Genomic DNA, 13,337 nt, shown 5'->3' with positions numbered 1-13,337 from the left:
TATATTTAACTGTTTTCTATTCTGCTCTAATCTAATCAAGAACTCTATTCTATTCTATTCTGATATCCCAAGCTTTGATTGAGTGTTTCAGTGTTATTGAGACTCACTCTTTTTATTTGTATTCATGGATGGTTTGAGAGGCATATAATTAAATTAAATTAAATTAAACAACTTTAGCATATTTTATTATTTTCTGTTTTTGCTATCATAGGTGCCAATAAATAAAATTTTTAAAGAGTCTGTTCTATTCTATTCTACAAAAATAAAGGTTCAAAACTAAGGGTTCTTGCAGTGATGGTTATTCAAATAACTTTTCAATGAAAAAAGAACCATTTTCCTCAGTGTGAAGAACATTTTAATAATCTAAAGAATCTTTTTCTTCTATAAATAACCTTTTGTGCAATATAAAGTTTCCATGGATGTAATAATGGAACCATAGATGCTAATATATAGCCTTTGTCGTGATTCTATTCTGTTCTATTAAGTTGAGTTTCGGCACTGATTGCGGCTCGCGGTGGTCCACGCCCAGCAGAAAAGCAACGCTCGGCTCTGTGCGACACATCCGGGGCTCATTCAGGGGGTGTCACTCAAGCCTGCGAAGATGGCGACGACGGGCAGAAATACACTCCTATCGGTTAGCCCAAATGTAAATAACGGTACTTCCGAGAGCCAAAACCCCGAGGAGGATGACGGACAGAATTTATGGTAGGACTAGCCGGTTCTTTTATCCCCCATTCAATCTCGGCTGGATGTGCAGAACGCGGCTTTAGGTGGCTAAGAGCCGCATGTGACAGTTGTTAGCCGCTAACCTGCAAATTGCCCCAGCCGGGCAGGGGCACACAGGCCAGTCTGAATCAATGATCGCAGTGATGCATACTCTATAAAGCGTTGTGATTTAACAGCTAATGTCACCCTGTGTTCCTCTGCGTTCAGGTCATCGATATTGAGTGAGGTGTCGACGCGCTCCCGATCAAAATTGCCGTCAGGAAAGAATGTGGTTGTTATGGGTGGGTGTTTTTTTCCCCTCTGTCACACAAAAATGGCTGTTTCATGTCTGCTCTGTTTCATCCTATTGATCTGCAACCGATTTATCATTATTAATAAACAAAATACAATGCTGGCTGAATGCAAGGGTTTGAACTGATGTGATTGTAAGTGTGCTGTTATTGTTACTGGGCGCACGTCATTGTCTCCAGTCGTCGCCGACAGACACCACGCGCTCAAAACACATTTGTGACTGTCTCGTTCATTTTACTCTGTATTTTTATAATCGGTCGTTTATTTAGTCTTAACGATTTGCATATGGTGCAGACTGTCGGGTTTGGTGATAAGAGATAATCCGCACTCTCAGACAGGGGCTGTGTCCTAAAATCTATCGTACCTCCTACTTAGACAGCATCTTAGGCGTGTTCCGAGAAACAAAATGATGCATTTGAATTATTTTTACATACTGAAAAGTCTGTAGGTGTGCCAATGATGCCTAGAAAGTGCTGTCTAGACGTCTATGATGACTAAAAATGCTATCTAGGTAGGGCGCTCACTAGTTTTTGAGACGCAGCCAGTGATTGGCTCATGTTTGCTGCCCTAATGGGTGCGCTTTACTCATAGGGCGTCAGATATGATAAATGGCCATGCAAACTCTGTTGAATGAATATATATATATATATATATATATATATAACTTCTTTATTACTATAATTTATTATTTTCACTACTGTTTTTTAAACTATGTTTTGCCCATGTTGTTTTCCTTACAATATTAAGATAATACTGTTTTATTAGTAAACCTTCTGGAGCTGTCATTTCAGTGTGTAATTTTTTTCGTTGTTATTAATATAGAATATCACACTGTGTTGTCTTTGGCAAATATATGAATTCACATTAATTCCATAAATTCTCCATTTTAACAGAAGATAACTATAAGGAAACTATGCGTTTGAGTTCAAGTGATACATTTTTCACTTTCAGCAGATTTTTTTTTCGCGCAATCTGGTTAATTTCTGACCCTTTTTTTTCATTCAAAGAAATCATTAGAAACCCAGAGATCTATGTTTCTCTTCCAACTTTATATTGCTCAGCAATGTGTCTTTTATACAAAACTTATTTTTTTTTTTTGTAGACTATTATGCTTTCACTTATTTATATGCTTTAAAAACATAACCACCAATTCTCAGTTCACCAATTTTATTAATTGCATGAAAACAGAACAGAGAAATGCAGCTTGATTATATACTATGTTTGATTATTTTATATATACAATCATGTTCAAACCAATAAAAAATAATCATAATTAAATATGCATTATATATATATATATATATATATATATGTATATGTGTTGTTTTCAGGATCCAAATGCATCTAAACTGTTAAAAAAATTTTTTTTATTTTTTTCAGTGTGCTAATCTGATTTGTTTTACAGGTGAGGTGGGGTCTGGTAAGACCACCCTGGTGGCCAAACTACAAAGTGTAGAAGAGTACATGAAGGGCCGGGGCTTAGAGTACCTGTATTTCAATGTTCACGATGATGATATCGATGGTAATTATAAAATTTGTGTCTAGAGTTTGATACTGGCAATATATAGACCAGTGTTAGATGTGTAACCTTAAATGACACTGAATTAGAGAATCTGGTTGTGATCCACTATAATCAGTCAATATATTGAACAATTTTTAAAATGGAAAAGTGTAGATATGTGTTAATTACTGACATTTCAGTATCCTTTGTATACTCCAAAAAACAAAACAAAACAAAAAATGGAAAAGTGTAGGATGTAAATAAGAAAAAATGGCATAACTGAGCACTGAGATTTTTTAGTGGAATTTGCAATTTATTAATTTTAATGCATCATTAAGCATTAAAAGCATAAACTTGAAGCATAAATACAGTTACTGTTTTCCAAATATTATTTTTGCCAACCCAAGCAGTCAAGCATAATTTTCAGTGACATTTGTCATATTGGGTATAGAGGCAGCCTAATGACCAACAGTAGGTAATTCAATACAGATATGCTAAATCTAATCAATCTCTTTTTGTCAGATCATGCACGGTGTAATGCATGGGTGCTGGATGGGGACCTGTACCACAAAGGCCTGCAGAAATTTGCCGTATCAACAGAGAACCTGGAGGACTCGCTGGTTCTATTTGTGGTCGATCTGTCCCGGCCCTGGCTGGCCCTCGATTCACTGCAGAAATGGGGCAGCGTTGTGAGGGATTTTGTGGACAAGCTCAGAGTTCCCCCTGAAACCATGAGAGAGCTGGAGCACAGATGTGAGTAGCGTCTTTGTGTGTTTGTATTTAGATTGTGAGTGTGTTCGCATGCTAAGTACCCTGTAGGAATGATCTAGTGTGGTGATGCATTTTGATCTGTGATAGTCCTATATATTGCTGCAGGCTGTGCTGACAGTTCTTATACTTGCATGAATGAGTTTGCAGTTAGTACAGTTAATATCTGTGAATGTAACTGTGTTTGTCTGCAGTGGTGAAGCAGTTTCAGGAATACGTGGAACCAGGAAGTGACCTGGAAGCTGTGCCCCAGAGAAGGAATCCTGAGTCCGAGGAAGAGAGCGTCCTGCTGCCGCTGGGAGACAATACACTCACACACAACCTGGGCCTGCCTATAGTGGTGGTCTGCACTAAGGTACACCTGCTCAAACTACCTGCGACTTCTTTTTAAAAGAACAGCTACAACGGTGCAAGCATTTACACACCACCGTTCAACAGTTTGGGGTCAATAAGATTTTTTACATTTTTGGAAAGAAGTCATATATGCTCATGAAGGCTGCATTTATTTGACTAAAAATACAATAAAATATTTCCTACTGTAATACAGTGAAAAATGATTACAGTTTTAAGTAGTTTTATATTTTAAAATGTAATTTGTTGAAAAAAGTATTAATATTTCTGCATAAAATATCTTACTGACCTCAACATTTTGAACACTGTATTTATATTAGCAAACAGTTTGTCAAACATTAACACCTGATCATCCTCTTTTAACATCTTTTGTACAATGCAGTTCACATGTCACAAATTTGACTGGTAAAGAAGAAATGGTGTGAAATTCTGTATATTTTCTATACTTCGTCTTTTGTTTTAAAATTTCAAGAATTTTTTTCTAGGTTTAAACTAGATTTTGAATCTCAGTTTTTGTTGATGTGGTCTCTGACTTTTGGATCCCACATATTTCAGTGAATAAGATAAAAATTTGCCATTTCTGGTCATTGTTTACCAAGTTGGTTCTGATTTTACTTTCACTAAAAGTGAAAAAGCAAGGATGTAGTAGTATGTTAATGGAGTCTCCCGTTCATAATTCTCTCTCTGTGTAGTGTGATGCGATCAGCACTTTGGAGAAGGAGCACGATTATAAAGACGAGCACTTAGACTTCATCCAGTCTCACATTCGACGCTTCTGCTTGCAGTGTATCCTTACACATCAAAAAGTCCAAACCAAAGCTGTAACGATGAATATAATTGCACATTTTAGTCATCTGTACGCCAAGTTATTTTCATATTTTGAATGAGCTGTTTTAGGGGGGCGTGACAGAGTCTTAACTTTGATAATGAATATCTCTTTAGTTTTGAGACTTTAGTCTTTGCAACTTCAGGGATCTATGCACAATCAGCTTGTAACACTCCAAAAAGAAAGGAAAACTTGAAATCGCATCATATGATCCCTTTAACAGTGGAATGTGGTAACATTATCTGCTGACCCTCCATAATGGCTGCTTTCCAAAAATCGCCGAAGTGAAGAGCTTGCATGTTCCTTGCTTAAATGTACCTCACCTTGTTCTTGTCCTTCACAAGTGACCTTTCAGATGGAGCAGCACTACTTTACACATCCATGAAGGAGAACAAAAATCTAGACTTGTTATATAAATACCTCGTTCACAGGTTATATGGCTTTCCCTTCAACATCCCAGCTCAGGTGGTGGAGAAAGACTCTGTGTTTATGTAAGTGTTTGGATGTGAAATAAATGTGACTTTTTTTATACAAGCTAATTAAATACAAATGTTTAATGGAGTAAAATGGTTTTGTTTCTTTAAATGGTACATGTGGTTATATTAACTGTTTCATTTTCAGTCCATCAGGATGGGACAATGAAAAAAAGATTGCCATCCTGCATGAAAATTTCCAGACAGTAAAAGCAGAGGACAACTTTGAAGATGTAATAGTAAAACCTCCAATTAGAAAGGTAAGAGTTCACACTTGATTCGATCTTTGCCAGTTGATTTGCAGTTAACTGTAGAATCTCTCTAATCTAGTGATTGCTCATTTGTGATATGTCTTTCCAGTTTGTACATGAGAAGGAAGTTCAAGCTGAAGATGACCAAGTATTTCTACTAAAGTTGCAGGTAATTGCATAATATTGTATAATTATTTTTTCTGCAGCCATTACTCATTATTAGACTTAAGTGTCATATGATCCTACAGAAATCATTATAATATGCTAATTTGTACAGATTGTTGTGCCATTTAAGATACCTTAAATTTAATAAAACGTAAAACTCCTAAATATATTTTACAGTTCGCACACAAATATTTTTAGTCTCAAATGTGACTGACATGCTCTCGTTGTCAAGCCCTGTAACCTGAGAGGTTTTGTTAATAATCCACAAAACTTGTTTGATAAACAAATCATTGCCAGAATATTAAAGAAATAAACGCTGAATTATTTCTGGTCTGTCTTTGCTCTGCTCTCAGTCTCTGTTATCTAAACAGCCTCCAGTCACTGCAGGAAGACCAGTGGTGAGTGTTTTACATGCGCTCGATTTAGATTTCAGCCTACAGCGTTACTCACTGTTGAATCATGTTTTGGATGCATGCCTGCTACAAGGAATTTACATTTACGTGTGTTCATTTAACAGACACTTTTACCCAACCCGATTTATTCATAAAAATTTTTAACATTCAGCTTTAGTCTTTTGTTAGTCGTTCTCTCATACTATTTTTGTTTGTTATTTTATGACATTTTATAATCCTGAAACATTTCTGTGTCTGTAACAGGACCCAACAAACAGAGCTCCCACCGGCTCACCAAGGACGACCAACCGTTCAGCGGCGGCTAACGTGGCAAACGTCATGCCAATGCAATCAGGTACCAAGAAGATTGATCCCAACATGAAAGGTGTGTATGAGTGCGCCATATTTAGGATGCATGCCTCCGATTCCTCTCCATCTTTCTCGGTCTCTTTCCTTCTGCATTCCGTCCTGTAGTTTCTCTACTTGGCTGCATTTTTCCAACTATTGGGAGCAACGGCTTTTGGAGTCACACCTTTCTAGTTCTTGGGAATTTATTTAATCCAGTCTCTGGATCTGGTTTCACGATTTTCACCACCCTGTCATCTTGGGAAGAATTTGACCTTCAACATGAGATACCATCCTCAAAGCTTGTGTCTAGACTAGTGAAAATCTTGTTTGTCTTGGGATGCAGTGATCGTGAATACACTTTTTGTGTCTCCAGAGATTGTTTCAGGACGCAGATAAGAAAGACTTTACTCTTTTTAGGTTCAAATCATAGGAAAATTGCTGCCATGTTTGGAGGGGATTAGGAGAGCTTTTGGGGATTAAAGCTTGTTTCTAAGATGAACTTCTTTCAGACTTTCATTTCGACTTTTTCCTTTACACACGTTTTTAATTCCATCTTAGGGTTCGGTAGAAGTTACTGTTTGTAGCAACCTGAATCTAGTTTAGGCTAGTGTCTGCTGAAGTTTCAGCATGTATGGTTGTGCTAATTATTGTAATTTCTTGTGACAGGAGGTCAGACCAGTGAAGGTGTGCTGGCTAACTTCTTCAACAGTCTGTTGACTAAGAAAGCAGGCTCACCCGGCCCGGGTGGCCAACCTACAGGAGGAGGGAGCAACACACCAGGAACAGTCCGCAAGTCAGGTGAGGGATCCTCTGTGACAAGATCCCTCCCCCAATCTGTGTCCACTATCATGGTGAATTTGAAGTGTTTTGACTTGGAGAGCTTGAGTTTTGTATTTCAAAAACAGAATTTATATAAAACCTGTTTTACATGGTATGAAGTGGCACATGTTGACTTCTATCAGTACCACCGTGCAGGATTAAACAATTTTGAATTTTCACAACATCTTTGACCATTAAGAAGGGGTTTACCCTACCGTTTAAAGGTTTGTGTCTGTAAGATATTTTAAAATGTTTTTAAAGAAATTTAAAGGGATAGTTCACCCAAAAATGAAAATTCTGTCATCAGTTATTCACCTTCATGTCATTCCAAACCCGTAAGACCTTCGTTCATTTTCGGTACACAATTAAATTAAGAAATGTTTGATAAAATCCAAGAGCTTTCTGACCCGCCTTAGACGGCAACGGAATTACCACATTCAAGGCCCAGAAAGGTAGTAAAGACTAAATTAAAATAATCCATGAGACATTAGTGGTTTAACCATAATGTTATGAAACTACGAGAATACTTTTTGTGAGAAAAGAAAAATAACAACTTTATTCAATAATTTCTTCTCTTCCGTGTCAGTCTCTGCTGCAATTCACGAGAGTACCAAATGCATTTCAACTTTTTCACCAGTAATTTACTAAAATTTAGAAGAATAAAATATGTCATGGAGAAGAATGTCATTTTATTTTGTTAAACTTGTTCTTCTCTCACTGGAACTCAGAATATTGTATTTACAGTAATAACCTAATTCAAGAACGCTAGCATTGAGCTGAAGCAGTAGCATTACACTGGCATTCAACATTTAACCTTAATGGTGACAAGATCTCAATCTGATCACAACCATGTGAAATGACCTTTACAACTATTGAATCTGATGAAATTCACTTTAATATATTATACAAATTGGACTCTGGCCTGTTTTTGAGGCTCTCCACCATTTTTCAACATCAATTTCATATAAGCAGTAGACCATGAAAACACCCTGTTTCTGTGGGCCTTAGAGTGTTGTTGTTGTTGTTTTTTTGGTCATGGCTTCAAAATACGCTGCCCTCAGAAAGAGTTGTGTTGGGACAGTACACGATAGAGGCTTGATGTTGCAAATGATGGAGCAGGTCTGTGAGATTATCTTCAAAACACTTCAGATCTTGTCTTGTTCATGTTGTACACATGTGAGGTCACTGAAGTTTGTCCCCTATTTTCCCTTTTTGTTTGTTTGTCCTCATATTGTCCTCATCACCCTCCTCTCCTGCACCTTTATCCTCCCATCCCAGATCTTTGACATCAGCGACGGTAAAATGAATATATTTGATAATCTCCTCTGCATGTGCAGCTAAAAACCCCACTAATCATTCAAGCTGACATCCTCATTGTTCACAGTGCATCAGATTACTGATTAATAACCCAGTAATCTAACACAAAACTTAACAACAAAGCAAATTAGCTTACGCAACCTCCTTAAAAGGATAAAAATTGTCTGTACTTGCTCACCCTCATGTTGCTCCAAACCTGTATGACTATGGAACACAAAAGAAGATACTTTAGAATGTCTCAAGTGTTTTTTGTCCATATAATGAAGGTCAGAGGGGTTTATTGTTGTTTTGGACCCCATTGACTTTCATTATATGGACAAAAACAGTTGAACTCTCTTCAAAATATCCTATTTTGTGTCCCATAGAAGAAAGTAAGTCATACAGGTGTAAAATGACATGAATAAATGATAACAAAATGTTATTTTTTTTTTTATGAACTATCCCTTTAAAATGGTGAAAGAACGAAAAAAAAGTGTTTGGCAGTAACTACGTTTGTTAACTTGCCTACTAAGGGTTTCTACAGAGTCAACATTCACCTTACAAGTTCTAAAACTAACAGCAAGTGCAGTGGTTTTATGGCCCACTCTCTTGTGTCCTTTCATATTATGCTTTTGCATCTTCATTTGTTTTTGAACCCATAATGGAGCTTGATTTTATGGGAATGTATTAAAGGTAAAGTACCTCATTGGCCACAGTGACCCCTCCCAGTCATCATTTTTGTGCCCTGATTTTCTTACTGTGACCATGTATGAGTGTTTTTATTTTCTTTTTACCCTTTTTTCTTCTGTACTTTGGTATGAATGAGTGAGCAACTACATTCGTGTGCACTTTACTAATCAGTCATGATATTTAACTCCTTTAAACTGTCTTTCATCATATGTATTAGCCAGGGGATGTTGGCCACGCTAAGGTGTGTGTTCAGGCGACTGTCCCTCACTTGCATCCTTTTACTTTAACCACTGCTGCAGCTTCCTTTTTTATGAGTCTTGTAGCACTTCTACACACCTATGCATGTGTAACTTTGGCCTGTGTTATATGTCACTGTCTTTTTCGTTTTGGGCCCATCTTGCTCGTCTGTGATTAACACTGTCTTGGGCTGAGTTTTAAATTGCACAGTTTAAGGCCGCCTAATAATCACTGCATGAAGCTTCATTACATCTATAGGGTATCTTAAATGACCCATTTCTAATTTTGATTTCTAGTTATGTCCATACCCCCCCCCCCCCCCCCCCCCCCCCCCCACACACACACACTTTTTCTGCTATAAATACTACATTCAGTGTGTCGAATTGAAAAGTAAATGACATGCAGTTACACAACTGTTCAAACTTTTGTGGTCGGTAAAATTATTTTTTTAAATGGTCTCTTATTTCCACCAAGTCTGCATTTATTTGATCAAAATACAGTTAAACAGTAATATTATTACAATTTAAAGTAACTGTTTTCAATTTTAATATATTTAAAAATGTATTTTATTCCTGTTATAAGAGCTGAATTTTCAGCATCAGTCTTTAGTGCCATATGATTCTTTTGAAGTCATGTTAACATACTGATTTGGTGCTCAAGAAACATTTCTTATTAATATCAACGTTGAAAACAATTGTGCTGCTTGCGTTTGTGGAAATGGTGATAAATGGTTTTTAGGATTCTTTAATTTTTCTAAACTTTTGTTGCCTCTTTTGTTCAATTTAATGCATCCTTGGTGAAATAATAATAATAAAAATCTTACTGACCCCACACTTTTGAACAGTATTTGCTTAAGCAAATAATTTACCCCAGGTGAAGATTACCTTTAGGTGAGGTCACACTAGGCTTTGTGAATGCGAAATTACTTCTGACCCCAAAACACTGCAAAATATGCAGCAAGTTTGTGTTCGGTCTGGGACATTTAGATGTTCTGCTGGTCAAATGTCTTCAGTTGATTGATTCGGACATCATCATGGATTGGTTCAGAAGGTTACAAAGTCTAGTGTGACTGCACCTCTTCTAAGTTGCACTATATTGGAGCAGGAAACTGCTGGTGAATGCATGAATTGAAAAATATATATATATATATATATATATATATATATACCTAAAATGCAAAGTAAGTTGCTTTGGATAAAAGTGTCTGCCAGATATGTAAACATAGATGACAGTAATTCAGTGATGGGTTTGTTTGGTGCCTGCACTGTAAAGGCAGAGAATCATGTAAAAACCAAGGTCTTGCAAACTAATTTAAGTTACAATCCACAATTGCTGCAGGGCTAATTGTTAGCACATAATTAGTGGAATTAAGACATAATAAGCCTTTAAACCGTGATAACATTCCCATCAGATCAAAGCCTTTTGTTTGGCTTAAAGCATAATTTCTGAAAGAACATTTCTTTGCATTGTTAATTGTACCTTTTGAAGCACTAAATATGCAGATGGTCAATTAGTAAAGTTTTTACTGCATGCTTAATGTTATTGTGTTGGCTGGATTTTCCTTATTTAAAAAAAAAAGCAGCTTTCAACCTGTGTCAGTCTGTGTGAAGGTTCATTGAGTCTTTCATCTCCATTAATTCCATCGCTATGTATTTACTTTTCTCCTTCAGGCTCAAAAATGTCCTATTTCTGGTCTTTCTGCTTAACATTGATATAGGAAAAGCAAAGGCTCTTTCTTTCTTGGCTTCCCACTTGCTCTTGTGCTAATAGTTCACTCGCAGACTCACAAACACTGACACGCTAAGGTTTTAAGTGTATTGTCATTCCTTCTCAGGATGTAGGAATATTCTGGGTTTAATACAAGTGAATCTCAATCGACAAAACACAATGTTTACTACCACAAAAATATTTAGATTTGTCCCTTCTTTTCTTTAAAAAAAGCTCAAATCTGGGTAACGTTAAGGCACTTGCAATAGAAGTGAATTGGGCCACATAATGAATGAATGAATGATGCATTTATATAGCGCATTTATTGTGTATTGCCGTACACCCAAAGCGCTTTACAATCATGTGGGGGGGGTCTCTCCTCAACCACCACCAGTGTGCAGCATCCACTTGGATGATGCGATGGCAGCCACAGTACAACGGCGCCAGTGCGCTCACCACACACCAGCTACAGGTGGAGAGGAGAGAGGGTCATAGAGCCAATCAAGTGGATGGGGATTACTAGGAGGCCATGATTGATAAGGGCCAGTGGAGGGAATGTGAACAATATGCATGTTAATATAAAACCATGAACTGTGAAGTCTCTTGCTTACATTTAACGCACAACATTTAATTGACTTTAAAATTTCCCAAGAACTGGTCCCATTTTCCTCCTTTCACTCATAACCCTGTTTTTTTTTTTTTTTTTAGAAAACAAGGAATTATTAAAATTAAAAAAAAATTGTGACAACTAACATTATGCCACTAATCCTGTCGATAAAGCTTAACTTGTTTTGAACCCAAAATATTCTTTTAAAGCTTAGGTTAATACTGCTTTCAAATAACATGATCTGAATTTTGGCCAACATACTCCTAAGTCAATTTGATCTTATCTTGTTCTTTCTTAGGCTCCAAGTTGGGGTTGACGGATGTCCAGGCTGAGCTGGACCGGATCGCCAACAAATCCGACCTGGACTCCTCAGCCCCTAACGCAACCACGCCCCCTGCTGAAAATGATGAATCCTGAATGAGAGGCAGGGATTATTCACCTACAAGCTCCCCCTTTACACTGCTCTCTCCGCCCCCGAACCTGCCTCCCTTCTGCCACCTCTCCTCCCTTCCTCTTGATCTTGTTCAGAAGGGGGATTTATTCCTGTTTATTCCTTGTACGGCCAGTGACTTGAAGCTGCATGTTGGGCAATTTGCGATTGCTATGTCTGTCTCCACACACACGCACACATGTACAGCGGACAGATCTGTAAAAAAACCATAGAGACAGGGTTGTCGTAGAAATGAAGGACACTAGATCCGCATTGGACACTAAAAGAGAGGATTAGAGAGGAAATGGGAATGTAGGGAGAAGTCCGAATTAGAAAGTGAAAGGGGTTTGTGAACTAATGAACTGTATTTATATGCAAGTTAGATTTTTCCTTGGCTTTCCGTAATGAATTATCTTGTATGAAGGATCCTGTTCGACTAAAGTCACTCGGCTTCTGGTAAACAAATGCACATTTTTACTGATCTACATGTCTTAGCCTCATCTGGACAAAAAATGAAATAAAAATAAAGGGAAGCATCACACTTCAGTCAGAGATATTCGATCAAACAATTCACTAGATGTGATCACCTTGTGTTGGTGTTTATTAAATGGTTATCTTTAGCACTCTCAATACCTGGCCTATTTTAAGTGTATCGATCACAGGACCAGAACAAATATACTGACATGATTTCAATGCTTTGTAATATCCATAACCCCTTTTTTTGCTGCTGTTAAACTGTCAACCTATTCACCAAGTCAGATTGATGTGATCTGTTGCATACAATTAAAAGTATCTAAATATTGCACTATTACACAATAGTAGGCAATGACACTGAAAATGATCTCTTACAATGCTGATTGTAGCAGTAGTACATTTAACTGGAGAGCGAGAGAGTTTTTAGCTTAGACATGGTTTATGAAGTCGTCTGTGTAACTGCTGATAAAGACTATTGATGGGACTGACAACTATGTCCGGTGTAAAAAAAATTAGTTTGTTTGTTTTCTATGTTCATAAGAGCTTGAAAATTGGATGTTTCTGTGTATGTGTTCTCATCTTTCAACTACAGCCGGTTATGGCACTGTTTATTTATGGATGCACTAGAGATCATGCAAACACAATCAGTATTACTGTCTTTTCATTTGAGTGTGTGTGTCTGAGTGTGTGCGCGGGAGTTTGAGCAAAATGAGTAAATTCAGCAGGAGATTTGTCTGTTTAGAGACTTTAACGGCTAGAAATTAGTACCGGGATGGGAAGGGGGGGGGGGGGGCAGAGGTGGCAGGGCAGGTGAGATCTCAGATCACCCTCACCTGCATGTACAGTCATCAACCAAACTTCTTACGAGAGGGAGGGGGAAATAAACATACGCTAATATGGTCCTGTAATTTCACAAGATGTAGTGATGTTTCTCCGGATCAGGTCTGTAATCATTCTATTAAAGTTGTATTTATTGGGAATGGCT

General features: G+C 37.4%; 1 protein-coding gene across 4 annotated transcripts; it reads left to right on the top strand.

Moving 5' to 3' along the window:
* Nucleotides 1–572: 572 nt before the first annotated feature.
* Nucleotides 573–13,336, top strand: LOC306847301 (cytoplasmic dynein 1 light intermediate chain 1-like). 4 transcript variants are annotated; one of them, XM_079381177.1, is made up of 14 exons: nt 573–705; nt 934–1,007; nt 2,423–2,539; nt 3,041–3,271; nt 3,481–3,641; nt 4,330–4,423; nt 4,819–4,954; nt 5,085–5,196; nt 5,297–5,356; nt 5,706–5,750; nt 6,009–6,129; nt 6,759–6,890; nt 8,190–8,208; nt 11,747–13,336. In XM_079381177.1, exons 1-13 carry the CDS (start codon nt 602–604, stop codon nt 8,195–8,197), a joined length of 1,395 nt encoding a protein of 464 aa, XP_079237303.1. In that variant the 5' UTR covers nt 573–601; the 3' UTR covers nt 8,198–8,208; nt 11,747–13,336. The 4 variants fall into 4 exon arrangements, with proteins under 4 accessions (XP_079237303.1, XP_079237301.1, XP_079237304.1 ...); XM_079381178.1 differs by having other exon boundaries at nt 578–705; nt 6,009–6,099; nt 11,747–13,330; XM_079381175.1 differs by lacking the exon at nt 8,190–8,208 and having other exon boundaries at nt 11,747–13,330.
* Nucleotide 13,337: the final 1 nt, after the last annotated feature.

Source organism: Barbus barbus (assembly GCF_936440315.1).
Source record: "Barbus barbus genome assembly, chromosome: 27".
In the NCBI taxonomy this organism is placed as follows: domain Eukaryota; kingdom Metazoa; phylum Chordata; class Actinopteri; order Cypriniformes; family Cyprinidae; genus Barbus; species Barbus barbus.
Note: the sequence above shows the minus strand (reverse complement) of the source record. Positions and strands in the feature narration are given on the sequence as shown.

Excerpts from the sequence above, each read along its gene's own strand:
- LOC306847301 (XM_079381175.1), top strand. The coding sequence starts at position 602 with ATGGCGACGACGGGCAGAAATACACTCCTATCGGTTAGCCCAAATGTA. Across the intron at positions 3,272-3,480 it reads GAGAGAGCTGGAGCACAGAT|TGGTGAAGCAGTTTCAGGAA; the intron begins GTGAGTAGCGTC and ends GTTTGTCTGCAG. Across the intron at positions 4,955-5,084 it reads GAGAAAGACTCTGTGTTTAT|TCCATCAGGATGGGACAATG; the intron begins GTAAGTGTTTGG and ends TTTCATTTTCAG.